The sequence below is a fragment of the Otolemur garnettii genome, unplaced genomic scaffold (assembly GCF_000181295.1).
Source record: "Otolemur garnettii isolate 467f Iridium unplaced genomic scaffold, OtoGar3 scaffold00184, whole genome shotgun sequence".
In the NCBI taxonomy this organism is placed as follows: Eukaryota; Metazoa; Chordata; class Mammalia; order Primates; family Galagidae; genus Otolemur; species Otolemur garnettii.
Genome location: NW_003852579.1, coordinates 1,021,102 through 1,035,887, shown reverse-complemented (window position 1 = coordinate 1,035,887; position 14,786 = coordinate 1,021,102). Strand labels below are relative to the sequence as shown.

The following is a 14,786-nucleotide window of genomic DNA, read 5'->3' as shown; positions in this document are numbered from 1 at the left end:
CTATTTTTTGGTTGCAGCCATCATTGTTGTTTGGCGGGTCTGGGCTGGGGATTCGAACCCGCCACCTTAGGTGTACGTGGCTGGCGCCTTAGCTGGTTGAGCTATAGGCGCCGAGCCGAATATGCTTATTTATTAAAGATTATGTGGACTTAAAAAGCATTTGTGTGAATTCCTTTCTTTTCTGCGAAAATAATTGATGTAAGTGCTTGTTTTTCCCTAGGTAATTAATAGTGACCCTTCAATATTATTTCTAATAATACCGTCTGGAGATAGAATAATATGATGTGTAAATAATAGACACATAGAGAGACAAAAACATACAGATGAAAACAAACAGAGAGTTACGGCTTCTGATCTGAAATTTTAGCCTCATGTCCCACACCATAATAGAAAACTCACTCATTGGATCTAAATCGTATTCTTGATAATCTGTTCAGATGGCTAGATTCTTTTATTAATATTTGTGAGAAAGCCTTTTGAAATTTTTTTTAATTTCCCAGTTTGTTTCTTTAAAAATTCCCCGTCCTATTTTTCTTCTGGTGAGTCATTTTCCCGAAGCCTGCATTTTAAAGATAAAAACATCTCTAAGGCAGAGAGAAAGACCCCTTTCTCTAGGAGGGGCTTTGAGGCATATTTGCTTATTTTCAGGAGTCAAGGAAGGCTCGTCGAGACTACGGACTAAATTTTAGGAGCGTGATGGACAAAGCCAACCTCTTTACCATGAGTCTCAAGTGGTTGCTTTTCTAAAAGCTTGAAGCTGTGTGCAAGATGAAGATTTGAATTTAGTTATTGCGGATACTTCGGGCTCATTGGAGGATCTAATTTTGATTTATTTTTATTCCTTTTATGGATTTATGAGGTACATGTGCAGTTCTCTTTTTTTTTTTTTTTTTTTTTTGAGACAGAGTCTCACTTGGTCAGCTTTGGTAGAGTGCTATGGCGTCGCAGCTCACAGCAACCTCAAACTCTTGGACTCAAGCGATCCTCTTGGCTCAGCCTCCTGAGTAGCTGGAACGACTGGCCATAATGCCCAGCCATTTTTAGAGAGGGGTGCTAGCTCTTGCTCAGGCTGGTCTTGAACCCCTGAGCTCAAGCAATCCACCTGCCTCAGCCTCCCCTCGTGCTAGGATTACAGGTGTGAGCCACCACCCACGTTACATGAATATAATATGTAGTGAAGTCTGGGCTTTTTGTGTAAATCTCACCTCACCCAGTTAGTGCATGTAGCACCCACTAGGTAATTTCTCCTTCCACATCCCTTCCCACCCTCTCACCCTCTTACCCTTTGGAGCCTGCAATGCCTGTTACTCCACTCTCCATGTCCGTGTATCCACATTATTTAGCTCTCACTTGAATATGAGGTGGCTGATTTCAGATCAGACATAACAGCCTTCGGTTCCATCCATGCTAACGCAAAAGACACGACTTCATTCATTTTTATGGCTTCCAGTCTTTTTTATTCTTTTCTCCTCAGTGGGTGTATATGTATGTATAGGTATATATGCCACATTTTATGAAGGTTTTTTTTTTTTTTGAGATAGGGTCTCCCTCTGTTGCCCCAGCCAGAGCGACTGGCATCATCATAGCTCACGGCAACTTCAAACTCCTAGGCTCAAGCAATCCTCCTACTTCAGTCTCCTAAGTAGCAGGAACCATAGGTGTGCACCACCATACCCAGCAATTTTTCTTTGGAGACGAGGGCCTCGGTCTTGCTGAGGCTGATCTGGAACTCCTGGGCTCAAGCGATCCTCCCGCCTCAGCCTCCCAATGTCCTGGGATTGTAGGCATGAGCCACTGCGCATGGCCAATGAGGACCTACTTCTTTTTTTAGTATTTTTTTTAATTTTTAAAATTAATATGAGAGTACCATTTTTCGGTTACATTGCTCTGCCCTCCAGGGTAAAAGAGAACAGCCCCTCACCCAGGGGGCGTGTTATATACCCCCACAATGTGCACATTAGGTGAGATCCCACCTCCTGCCCTCCCTCCTCTGCCATATGTCCTCCCTCTCTCCCCTCTCACGTCCCTCTACCCCTGAACTGGATTATATCAGTGTTTTATTGTTGTTAGAAACATGTAATTGTTTGGGATTTTTATTTTTTTTGCAGTTTTTGGCGGGGGCTGGGTTTGAACCTGTCACCTCCGGCGTATGGGGCCGGTGCCCTACTCCTTTGAGCCACAGGTGCCACCAATATAATTATTTATATATTGATTTCATAATCGTATGGAATACATTGGATATTTATTTTTCCATTCTTGCAATACTTTACTAAGAAAAATGTATTTCAACTCCATCTAAGTAAATGTAAAAGATGTAAACTCTTCATCTTTTTTAATGGCTGAATAATATTCCATCGTATACATACATATACAAACATACCGTTTGTTGGTCTATTTGTGGGTTGATGGACACTTAGATTGTTTCCACGACTTGGCAATTATGAATTGAGCTGCAATAAACATTCCAGTGAAAATGTCTTTGCAGTAAAATGATTTTTGTTCTTCTGGGTAGATACCTAGTAATGGGATTGCAGGGTCAAAGGGAAGGTCTACTTTTAGATCTTTGAGGATTCTCCATTCTTCCCTCCAAAAAAGGCTGTATTAGTTTGCAATCCCACCAACAGTGTAGAAGTGTTCCCTTCTCTCCGCATCCACGCCAGCATCTGGTGTTTTGTGACTTTGTGATGTGGACTAATCTTGCTGGGGTTAGGTAATATCTCAGAGTGGTTTTGATTGCGTTTATCTGATGATCAAAGACGACGAGCCTTGTTTTGTGTGTTTGTTGGCCACTCATCTGTCATTCTCGGAGAAATTTCTATTCAAATCTCTTGCCCAATTAGGCTCGGCACCTGTAGCTCAGCGGCTAGGGTACCAGCCATATAAACTGGAGCTGGGGGGTTTGAACCCAGCCCAGGCCTGCCAAACAACACTGACAACTACAACCAAGAAACAGCTGGACGTTGTGCCTGTAGTCCCAGCTCCTGGGGAGACTGAGGCAAGAGAGCATTTGTTAAATGAGGATTCTTTTCTCCATTGCATGTTTTTGTTAGGCTTATCAAAGATTAAATGACAATATGTGGCTGGGTTCATTCTAGATTCCCTATCCTAGTCCATAGATCTACACCTCTATTTTTGTGCCAATACCATGCTGTTTTGATCACTATAGTTTTGAAATATAACCTGAAATCTGGCAACATGATACCTCCAGATTTGTTTTTAGTTTTCTAAGAACTGTATTTGCTATTCAGGGTGTTTTCTGGTTCCATACGAATCCAAATACTATTTTTTCAAGTTCTTTAAAGTGTGACATTGGTGCTTTGATGGGGATTGCATTAAATCCACAGTTGCTTGGGGAAGTATGGACATTTTAACAATGTTGATTCTTCCCAGCCATGAGTATGGTATGTTCTTCCATTTGTTGACATCTTCTTCTATTTCCTTTCTCAAAGTTTTATAATTCTCTTTACAGAGATCTTTCACATCTTTTGTTAGATATATTCCCAGGTATTTGATCTTCTTTGGTGCTATTGTAAAAGGAATAGAGTATTTGATTTTATTCTTGGCTTGACAATCATTGGCATATACAAAGGCTACAGGGGCGGTGCCTGTGACTCAGTGAGTAGGGTGCTGGGCCCACATACCAAGGGTGGTGGGTTCAGACCTGGCCCCAAACTGCAACAAAAAAAATATCCATGCATTGTGGTGAATGCCTGTGGTCCCAGGTACTCAGGAAACTGAGGCAGGAGAATTGCCTAAGCCCAGGAGTTGGAGGTTGCTGTGAGCTGTGATACCACAGCACTCTACCAAGGGGGCAATAAAGTGAGACTCTGTCTTTAAAAACAAAACAAAACAAAAGCTACTATTTGTGGCTATTGATTTTGTATCCTGAGATGCTGCTATATTCCTTGATCACTTCTAAGAGCTTTTTAGTTGAGTCCCTGGGGTTTTCCAGGTATAAGATCATGTCATCTGCAAAGAGGGCAAGTTTGACCTCCTCTGTCCCCATTTGGATTCCTTTCATCTCCTCCTTTTGCCTGATTGTGATGGCGAGGATTTCCAACACTATGATAAGTAGCAGTGGAGTAGAAATGCTTTGAGTTTACTCCATTCAATATTATATTGGCTGTGGATTTTCTGTAGATAGCCTCTATTAGCTTAAGGAATATTCCATCTAAGCCTATTTTCTTTATTTTTATTATTATTATTTTTTTTAAGAGACCAAGTCTCACTTTATCGCCCTTGGTAGAGTGCCATGGCATCACAGCTCACAGCAACCTCTAACTCCTGGGCTTAGGCGATTCTCTTCAGCCTCCCGAGTAGTTGGGACTACAGGTGCCCACCACAATGCCCGGCTCCTATTTTCTTTTTTTTTTTTTCTTTTTTTCGAGACAAAGTCTCACTATGTCACCTTTTGATAGAGAGCTGTGGCATCACAGCTCATGGCAACCTCAAACTCTTGGACTTAAGTGATTCTCTTGCCTCAACCTTCCAAGTAGCTGGGACTACAGGCACTCACCATAACCCCCAGCTATTTTTTGGTGGTGGTTGTCATTGTTGTTTAGCAGGCTCGGGCCAGGTTCGAACCCACCAGCCCCTCTGCATATGGCCAGTGCCCTAAGTATACTCAGGCCAGTGCCTGAGTATAGGCACCAAGCCTAAGCCTATTTTCTTGAGTGTGTTTATCATGAAAGGATGCTGGATATTGTCAAAGTCTTTTCTGCATCAATTGAAAGAATCATATGGTCTTTGGTTTTGATTCTACTTACATTTATAGATTTGCATACGTTGAACCAACCTTGTGTCTCTGGGAAGGACCTAATATTTAAAGGAAGTTAGTGCTGAGGATATTCAGATAAAAAAGGCAAGAGATCAAGGAGATTAGGAGGGTCAAAATAATTTTTTTTTAATAATTTTTTTATTTTTTTGAGACAGAGTCTCACTATGTCACCCTTGGTAGAGTGCCATGGCATCACAGCTCACAGCAACCTCCAACTCTTGGGCATAAGCAATTCTCTTGCTTCAGCCTCCCAAGTAACTGGGACTACAGGGGCCCGCCACTATGCCCGACTATTTTTTGGTTGTAGTTGTTATCATTGTTTGGCAGGCCCAGGCTGGATTCGAACCCATCAGCTCCAGTGTATGTGGCTGGTGCCCTAGCCACTGAGCTACAGGTGCTGAGCCCAAAATAATTTTTTATTAGTGTGCTGTAGAGATTTCTTTAAAGTGGCTATTCTTGAGTCATTCTGTCTTTTGGAAGCCTCTGTATACTGATCCAGAGAATGTCTGAGTATCTCATTGTTTCTGAGGCATTAAGGATCCCTTTTTTAAAAATGTACTAATAGATGAATAATTTCATCTAAAACATTGTGGCCACTATGACTCTGAGCTGAGATGCACCCATTTCTTTAGAAAAGCACAGGGTCTGAGCCCATAGTTTCTGAACATAAAATCAGCTAGGGTTCCAGATGAAGGATGGCAGGTGCCTTCGCTACTGATGAACGCATAGTACCCCAACCTTCTAAACTTTTACTTGAGGCCTCCTCCTAGACTCTGTTTCCTGTCAAACATCTTGTCCGACCTCCCAATCCCTGTCTGGATTCAAGATATAGTCTAGAAGCCAGTACACGAGACTCAACCTAGTCCAGTTCCTGGCGAACACCTGTTTTCAGCCTAGTAAAAATTCGAATGGCTCCAACATAGGAGGAAAAAAACCAGAGACGATATTAACCCCTGTCTATGGTTTACTGTATGCCTGTGAAGTAAAGCTATGATTATCCTCATTTACAGATGAGGAAAGAGAAGAAGGAAAAGAGGCCAGATGACTTACAACAGCCACAGGGCCTGGTGAAGCTGGCAATTGGAGGTATGGTTTGTTTGCAAGCTTGGTGCACAAGCCAGGGATGTGACCCAGAGACATCGGGGTCCTGGGTTGCGTTCACAGAGGCATGGGGCTGCACTCCTCCTTCCCTCCTATGTAACCTCAGACCAGCCCTGAGCTCCAGGTGACAGTTGCGGAAACCAAGATCCAGAGAAGTCAGTGATCTGCCAGAGGTCACACAGTGAGTCAAGGCAGAGCTGGACCCCAAGAGCTAGATCACTGACCATAGCCTCCTAGCCAAGCCCAGCAAGGGCGGAGCCCTATACACTAGACTAGGAGAAGCAAAGAAGGGGGAAAGCTTGGTTTCAGGGCAAACTACAAACTCCACTCCTGAGGGGAGGAAAGGCAGGGGAAATCATTCCCACACCTGACCTTGGCCCCTTGAGCCCTTAGACCTTCAAAATGCTTGCTTTAGACAGCAGTGCCCTCGTGTGGCTACAGCTGGCAACTACACAAAGTCACAGGTTGCCTCCCTTAAAAGGCCATTTCATTCCCCAGTGTGGAACCCCTTTCTACAAGGCTTCTTACAGTTGGAGCCTCAGAAATAGAAAAAACAGCCATTCTTGGGGCTGAGGGGAGGTGACAAGACCATGGACTGATCACTGGATTGAGAATCAGGAAGTCAGATAAACCCTCCATGTTTGGGTCTCAAACTCATCTGTATAAAAGGCCAAAACATCTATCCCACCTTAACTGTCTAAGGCTTTCACAAGGACCCAAGGAATCACAGACATAAAAGTGCTCTGTGCAGCACTGTGACCAGATAAAGGGTTACATAAAAACCGTGTGAGAAATACACATTGCAAGGTGTCCAAAAGATCAGGAATGCAGGTGGTTCCCCATCACTGGCAGCCTCCAACACTGCGTCCTTGGTGCAGACGTAGTAGCAGGAAACAAAGGCGTGGCCAGATAAGGGGGTGGACACGGAGCCCAGAGTCCAGTCTGCTCCATGAAACTCAATCCCGCAGAGGAAGGGGTCTGCCCTATGAGCTAAGGGAAGAAGCCACCTGCCTAGACCTGATCTGATCCAAAAACCCAGAACCTCCAGTTTCCCCATCTGTGTGATGGGGATAACCACATTTTCTCCAGGGCTGTTGTTGCAAAAACAGTTGTCAGAACATATAAACAAAACATCTCCTGGGTGGCTAGCACAGAGTCAGTTCACAATAAAATGGCATGTAAATTTCTTTGCATAAAGAGCAAGGACTGTTTTGTTCACCCAAACCTGTGCATAGCAATTGACATTAAACAAAAAAATTGACAGACAGCATTTGTTTGAAGCTACATTATTTAATCCCCACAACCAATAATGGATGTAGCTAATCTGTTTCCCCCTTTTACAGAAAAGGAAACTGGGTCTCCGAAATCATCCAGGTTAAAATGAAAATAAAAAGGCAGTCGGGATTAGATTAAACTCTGAATCTATCCAACTCAGAAGCGTCCCCATGTCTCAAAGACAGGAACGGAGGTGGCAATCACATTTCTAACCTTGTTCCCTGCTATGCTACCACTTAAAAAACACAAAAACATTAAATAAATACTTAGAATAAAAGGAGAGAAAGAAACTCAGAGTACAAAGCTCAAGTATAAATAGGCCAGAAGGGAAGCATGAGTGCCTAACAAGCGCCAGACACATGACGTTTGTTGATTAACTTTGGTTTTATCAAAGCTCTATGAAGGACCACTCCAACCTTTCAGGAGAAATGAGGGCTCAAACAGGCTTTTGAGGCTTCCACTCTTCCAAGGGAATGGGCAGTAAATACACAGGAAAAGCAAGCCCAGGTCTCCAAGCCTGAGGTCTTGGCAAGGGACTGGCAAACCTTTATAGCCATAACTTCTCATGGCATGACAGAAGCACTTTTCATACTTTTCGTCGATTTCCAGCAAGGAATTTGGTGAAAGACGGTGGACTAACTTGCCTGACTGCTCCCACTGAGTGGTGGGACCCACATTAGACTCTGGAGCTGTGATGATCAGTGCTACTCAACACCTGCTTGGTGCCACCTCTGCAGGCGCCATGAGGGCTCACTGTGGGACAATGCTAGTGAGGCAAGGCCCCCGATCACAGCTGGTCAAACAAAATCAGGTTCTGGACCATAACCTACATTTTTCAGCTTCCTTTTCTGCCCTTCATTCCTGGGACCACAGGGCCTGCTAATGATAGACCCCTACCAGTAAGGGGACTCTGTGAAGTTCCTTTAGCAACTCCTGAGCTGGTGTGGGATCCCACCTGGCCTCCCAGGTCAGGCCCATTCTGCAGTTGCCAACACTAAGCCAAGTTTCAGTAGCAGTTTTTGCCAGTGCTGCCCCTGCAGCCAAGGTGGCAGGTGGGCAACCACAGGCCTGGGTGACAGGGACCATGGTTGAGCTCCAGCTGCCTGGACCTCAAGCTAGAAGAGGCTCCCAATCTGAGGAGATGGGTGAGCTAGGATACTGGTTAGCAGGGTGCAGGCAGAAGTGGCCCAAAAGGAAAGGGAAGATGACACTGCAATCCAGACACCCGCCTCACCTTGGAAAAGTAGATACGAGACATCTATAGTTCAGGAGATTTGAACCTAAACCCAAGGGCTCACCAATGCAGCACAGGTCTGAAAGGTGAAAGCAAATGAATGAAGAGCCACAGGCTGGACCACAGGGCACAGGCTTTTAGAGGACTGGTACACAGATACAGGGCCTAAGGAAGTGAATTTTCTGATTTTTCAAAGTCTAAATCTGGATTTTTAGGTGCAATATCTTGACTTTGAAAGCACTGGGCAGGCTGAAACCAACGTCTTCAGTCAAATTTGGTTTAAGAGCCATCAGTTTGACACCCCTGCTCTATTCCAAATTTCTTGCCCTCCCACAGCAGAGAGAAAGAGGCACAGGTGAGACAGGGCTGGGCTATCCAGGGACACTACATGAGGGGGGCCTAGAGTGTTAAAATAAAGCACAAACACAGATTCCAAAGTTCTGTATTTTTCAAAATAAAGATCACACATTGTTTAGAGACAATCTACACAAGAGTTACAAAAAATAGTTGCCCAGGCATAAGCATACACAGGTTTGTTAATTATACACATATGGTTACAAGTGTGCTTGCAAAAAAGTTCATTGGAAATATACACAAGGCTCTGGAAATGTACACCGTGTAGTGTTACAATTCTATATTCAAACAAGGAAATTGACAGTATGTTACATTCACTTACAAGTAGACAAAATGCAAAATACAGTTCATCTTCTGTACAAAAAGGAAGGGCAATTCACACTTTACAGGTGAGGGGCTCTGATTGTAAGGAAAGCTCGGGCAGGGCTGAACTTTTGCACGTCCTTTTGACTGTCACAAAATAAGCAAAACATTACTTTTTTAGGATTAAAAAAAAAAACCCACTAGTTTGAACCAAATCTTGAATATAACATTTAGAAAGAATCTTGCTATACTCTGACTAGATGACAAATAAAACCAAGCTATTTTTTTCTTTTTAAACATTAACTAGGCTGTATAAAGAACATTTATTCCTTCAAAAGAAAAATTTACTTCTGGTTGAAATTACAATTTACAATATACAACACTATATGCTACGACCATAAAAGGTGAGAATATACACTGAATGCACAGGGCTGGCTAATTTTCTTTTCTTACCAAAAAACGTGTTTATGTTGATTCAAACTTCTCCACATTTACATTACAGGTATACAAATGTACAATTGTACAATCAAAAGTATGTTCGACTACTAGGGTACATTATAGATACAGATTAGACATCAAAACAAGAAAATACTACAAATTTGTATATATGCAAAGTCTACACCAAGTATACACTATATATTTATAGAAGCAAGACCAAAAGCAGAGTTGGATTTTTTTTTCCTCATGCTAAATAATCAGATTTTGCCTTTCAATGTTAATAGAAAAGAATTCAGTAGGCAGTAAACAGTCACACCCACCCGGCCTTGACACACCTTCTGGATGCTCACGTCTCCTCCTCACAAAACAGGCTGTACTATCTTCTTCAGCAGAATATAGTCTCCCAAAAAAGCAATTTTTAGAAGGTTCATAAACAATATCATAAACTGAAGCTTTAGCAACTCTGAAATGTTTTTCATTTTATTTATATATATATAATATGTATATATATATATTTTTATAAACAGTGTTAAATGCCAGTTCAGGGTCATTTAACTAAAATTCAAACTTCTCACTTTTTTTTGATTGTTTTTGTTTTTTACTAAAATGAGGAGGTGGGGAGGAGTTATTTGCAAAACTTGCCGGCCAGGCAAATGAGTTAAAAACGTTTTTTTTTTTTTAAACATTTTTTTGTTAAACCAACCACCCTGAAAGTTTCCATACATGGAATATAGATACAACAAGGAACAAAATATGTGGCCTCCCATGTACATTGGTTACCTATGTACAAGTATCCTATACACCAGTAAAACAGCAGGGCAATTAGTCAATTAAAAAAAATAATTAGTACATGTTATGTGTAATAAAATTAAATTTACAAAGGCTTTTCCATTCATGGATTTGATTCCTTTTTTGGAGGAGGGAGTAATCCTGGAGCAACCATTTGCCCATTTCAGCTTCTAAACTACAACATTTCTGGTTGCTGGTTGGATTTGCCTGTGGGCCAGTGAGGTCAGCGGGAATGAAGGAACAGGGTGGCACTGCCTCAGATAATACCATTAGGTGGGCCACAGATAGGCCCTAAGTCAACGCCATTCTTCATGTAGTATTTCTCCAGCTTGGCCAAAATGTGCTTGCCGTAAGTGTACTTGCGAAGAGTTGCGATGTGGGGCCGGATCTGGGGAGGAAGGACAGTGTGCGTTACATGGGCCTGGGAAGAGAATTGGGCAGACTCCTGGACACTGTGTCACACAAACATACATGCTCTAGACCAATGTCTTTCAACTGGTTTGGCCAAGTTTCATGAATTCTAGCCCCTTAGTGACCCATCAGATGAGGAGAGTAGCTCCTGTTCTGAGTGCTGAAACAGGATGTCTGGGCAGCAACAGGCCACTCAAGACAGCACATAGAAAAAGTATATCCTAACTGACAAAAATGCACTGCCCACCCCCCACCAACTGCACAGTCTCCCAGCAGACATCTGTATAGGTCCCTTGGCTCCACCCAAAGCAGTGGGGGCTCATTTCTGAGCACCATGAACATTTTAAGCTCATCACCTAATCCTGTCTCCCCAGGTCACAGTGGATCACAAGAGGCTAGTAAGGACAACAATAAACACAATAGACATTATGAGCTGGGTGTGATATCCCCATTTTACTGATGAAAAAATTAAAAAATGAAGGCAAAGAGTATTTAAGTCACTCAGCAAAGGTCAAATGGCTATTAAAGGATAAAACAGGTATTTGAGTCCAAATTGTCTGGCTCCTCTAGAAACTTGAGTTTCTTTCTTCACCCAATTTGGTTGGCTAAGGTGAGGCGTGAGAGTGGACAGGCGAGGAGAGCACAGAACCAGAGGGGTGCCAACCTCCAGCCCATTTCACAAGCATTCTTTTCTAGTCTCCCCTACGTGGGCTGACTCATGTAAGTCCTATGCATCCCAGCAACTCAGAGAGGTGCTTCCTTTGTGGAAGGCTCTTTTCTGTGAACTCCCAGAGCAGTCCACATACCTCACTATGTTCACGATGTTTTGCCAAATTATCAATCTTTCCACATAGACAGTACGGGATGAGGGTTTACTAACCCATTTCCCCATCCAAACTTACACTTGCCTACGCAAACACACTGGGCAAGTGTGCCAGAGTAGATGAAATGAATATTCTCTATAGATTGAGAGCTCCTGAGAACAACAATTTTTGTCAGTGTAACTATAACCTCAAAGCAAAGAAAGGTCAACGGCTCTAGAAACCATTTCATCCCACATAGCCCCCTACCTGGTATTACATTCCCACCTGAGAGACTACACAAGAAACTGACATACAGTCCTTGGTCCTAACTCTGAGCTGTCTGAACCAGATTACTTGCCTGACCTCCCTAAACTCATATTATTAAAAAAGAATGCAATAATGTTACACTTTTCATTTGGGTTGTAGTAAGGACCATGCACCTGGCTAATGTTTTTATCAGTAGAAGCTGAGGTTCAGGATCCCCTTACTTTTGGGTAGATCTCCTAAAAAACAAAGCAAAATCAAATTCATTTCCCTGAGACCAGCTGACTAATGAGTCCACGCACTTAATTCTCTACCAGACTAGACATAAATAAAACAAAAACCCTAAAAACACACACACACACGTATACACACAAAAAAATACTGCTAAGCTCCAATTTTTATTTGATTTAATGGAAGTGAAAGGTAATCAACCTGCTCTCTCCCCCAGTGCTCCTTGCGCTAAAGAGGATATCAAGTGATAAAAGCGCTGAAGAGGATTCTTAGAACTCTTCTTCCTTCAATTTCCTCAACCCAACACTTCCACACCCTGCTGATTCCAGTTCCATCATCATAGGCTGACTTCACAGTCTCCGCTCCTCCCATTACAACGTCTACTCGGCAGCCAGGACAACTCTGTGAAATGAAACTGTGACTACCACACTTCTGCCCTAGTGAACTTGCTTTACTTCTTTTTCTTTTCTTTTTTTTGAGACAGAGTCTCACTTTGTCACCCTCAGTAGAGTTCCATGGCATTACAGCTCATAGCAACCTACAGCTCTTGGGCTTAGGAGATTCTCTTGCCTCAGTCTCCCAAGTAGCTCAGACTATAGGCGCCCGCCACAACGCCTGGCTATTTTTTTGTTGCAGTTTGGCCAGGTCCAGGTTTGAACCTACCACCCTCGGGATGTGGGGCCAGCACCCTACTCACTGAGCCACAGGCATAAAATAGTGAAGCCAGCCCATGATGCTTTACTTCTTCAAATGTGGAGACCTGTGACCTGCTTCCAAGTCTTTATACATCATGTTCCCTTTTCTCGAATGATTCAACACTTTATTCAAATGACATTCCCTTGGGAGCATTCTCTGTATCCAACTGCAATGACCAACACCAGTGCAGTGTTTTGGCTTTGTTTGAATTGGAGGAGGTGGGTGTCTTGTCTGGCTCAGAACTTGAGTCCGTAACAAAGATTCTCATTAGCGAACTTTGTTCTCAGTGAGGGCAAGTGGGTCATCACTGCCAGACAATGGCCAACCAACCCCACAAGGAAGAAGAGCTGAGGGAGCTCAGAGCCCAAAGGCTGAGGGTTCAGATAAGAAGTACCCAAGGCTCGAGGCTGGAGGCACTGCCTAGCACACAGCCCAGCACACCCTGCCTGTGGGTCTGTTCTGCCTCCTGGGTTCTGTGGTCTGTGCAGTGCTGGCTGGAACAGCTCCATGAGCCCTAGGCCTCTTCTGTTGGATTCTGCCCCTCTACCTTAAGTCCTCTTTAGCCTTGCCTTTTCCTGTAAAGCTGTCTCTTAGGGACTCTGTGCAGGGTGAGCAGCCCCTCTCAGAGCTCTCTAGACACTGCCTTGCACTGCTCTTTCCCACCAGACTGCGCTCTGTGGGCAGGACCAGGTCCTAGTCATCTCTGTGCAGCTGGTCCTGGCACAGATCGGGCTTAAAGCCCATATGTGCGGCCACGCTCTACACTGGGCAGGCCCTTGTTCAGTAAGTGTTAGTGAGAATGAGAAAGCAGAGAAGGAATAGGAAAGAAAAGGAAGTAAGGCAAACAGGTGATTCGCTAGACTAAAATGCTGATCCCTTAGATTAGAAATCAAAGAGGAAAATATGTCACAAAAACTGAGCTGAAGACTTTCACACTAGTAGGTTATGTGGCAATAAGAGGGGTGGCAAATGTGGGGACACAGCATGGGGCAGAGTCCACAAAAAGACAAACTCCTCAAAAAGCACGGTGTCCCCTCCCCTTGGTGTTTCACACACTTTCTCTGACTGAGCTCCTGTTCGACCGGGCCTACCTTATGCATGACAATCTTCCGCTGGCCTGGCTCTGCCACATCAATCATCTTCTGGACCACATAGTTGGCATACTGGTCCTTCATCATGGTGTATAAGGCACTGTGGGGACCGTCATTCATGGTGCACACCTCATCAATGAGCACGGCACGCTCCGTACGTGAGGCATGAGTGACACATTTCTCCACAACATTGCTGTAGTAAGACAACATGAGAGCTGGTCAGAAGAGGGTCTCCTGCGAAGCTGTGCTTGGCTAGCCTCTGCCAAGGCCTCGGGGCCAACAAGAAGAGAATGCTAGCATTTGTGGAAAATTAGTTTGTTGACTGGCTCTGTGAGACTCTCCAGCTCTGCCATCTGAGTGTATAACTGTAGATCATGTCTGAGATCAGGTCTTACCTTCTAACACAGCGGTTCTCACCCTGTGGGTCACGACCCCTTTGTACCAGTAAAAATATATCCTGCATATCAGATATTTATATTACAATTCATAACAGTAGCAAAATTATAGTTATGAAGTAGCAATGAAAATAATATTATGGTTGGGGGTCACCACAACATGAGGAACTGTATTAAAGGGTTGTGGCATTAGGAAGGTTGAGAACCACTGATCTAACAGGTGAGGGTAAGTAGGAGAAGAGACTTATCCTACTTACGCCTATCTCCCTGCTGCCAAGCACAGAGTTCAGAACTTACTTGAGGCTCTACAGACTTAGTTAAGCCAAGGACCACGCACGTGCTCAACTACTACATGCCGCCTCACAGGAGTATAATAGGAAGGCCCCTAAGACCTGTCAGCATTTCTCTATACAAACAAAAGGGAATGTGATTACTTAGATAACACCACAAAATTCTCCAGGCTAAATATTTAAGAACTATCATCCTACCAGATATTCTTTCAACCTTCCTTCTTAAGATACATGCTGTAGGCTCAGCCCCTGTGGCTCAAGAGGCTAAGGCGTCAGTCACATACACGTAAGGTGGCGGGTTCGAATCCACCCCGGGCCCGCCAAACAACAATGA

General features: G+C 43.6%; 1 protein-coding gene and 1 non-coding gene across 3 annotated transcripts; both read right to left on the bottom strand.

Moving 5' to 3' along the window:
* Nucleotides 1–8,813: 8,813 nt before the first annotated feature.
* On the bottom strand, nucleotides 8,814–14,698 carry LOC111721785 (pumilio homolog 1-like). 2 transcript variants are annotated; one of them, XM_023507483.1, is made up of 3 exons: nucleotides 14,651–14,698; nucleotides 13,768–13,960; nucleotides 8,814–10,659 (listed from the first exon to the last, which is right to left on the bottom strand). In XM_023507483.1, the coding sequence occupies exons 2-3, from the start codon at nucleotides 13,885–13,887 to the stop codon at nucleotides 10,528–10,530; spliced, it is 252 nt and encodes an 83-aa protein (XP_023363251.1). In that variant the 5' UTR covers nucleotides 13,888–13,960; nucleotides 14,651–14,698; the 3' UTR covers nucleotides 8,814–10,527. The 2 variants fall into 2 exon arrangements, with proteins under 2 accessions (XP_023363251.1, XP_023363250.1); XM_023507482.1 differs by lacking the exon at nucleotides 14,651–14,698 and having other exon boundaries at nucleotides 13,768–14,200.
* On the bottom strand, nucleotides 12,907–12,991 carry LOC111721791. Its single transcript, XR_002770807.1, has one exon. It is a non-coding gene; the product is annotated as a small nucleolar RNA SNORD103/SNORD85 (small nucleolar RNA).
* Nucleotides 14,699–14,786: the final 88 nt, after the last annotated feature.

What these genes read in the sequence shown, in the direction of transcription:
- LOC111721785 (XM_023507482.1), bottom strand. Translation starts at nt 13,977, where the DNA reads ATGTTGTCTTACTACAGCAATGTTGTGGAGAAATGTGTCACTCATGCC. An exon ending in GGAAGATTGTCATGCATAAG is followed by an intron (nt 10,660 to 13,767) that starts GTAGGCCCGGTC and finishes CTTCCTCCCCAG; the next exon opens with ATCCGGCCCCACATCGCAAC.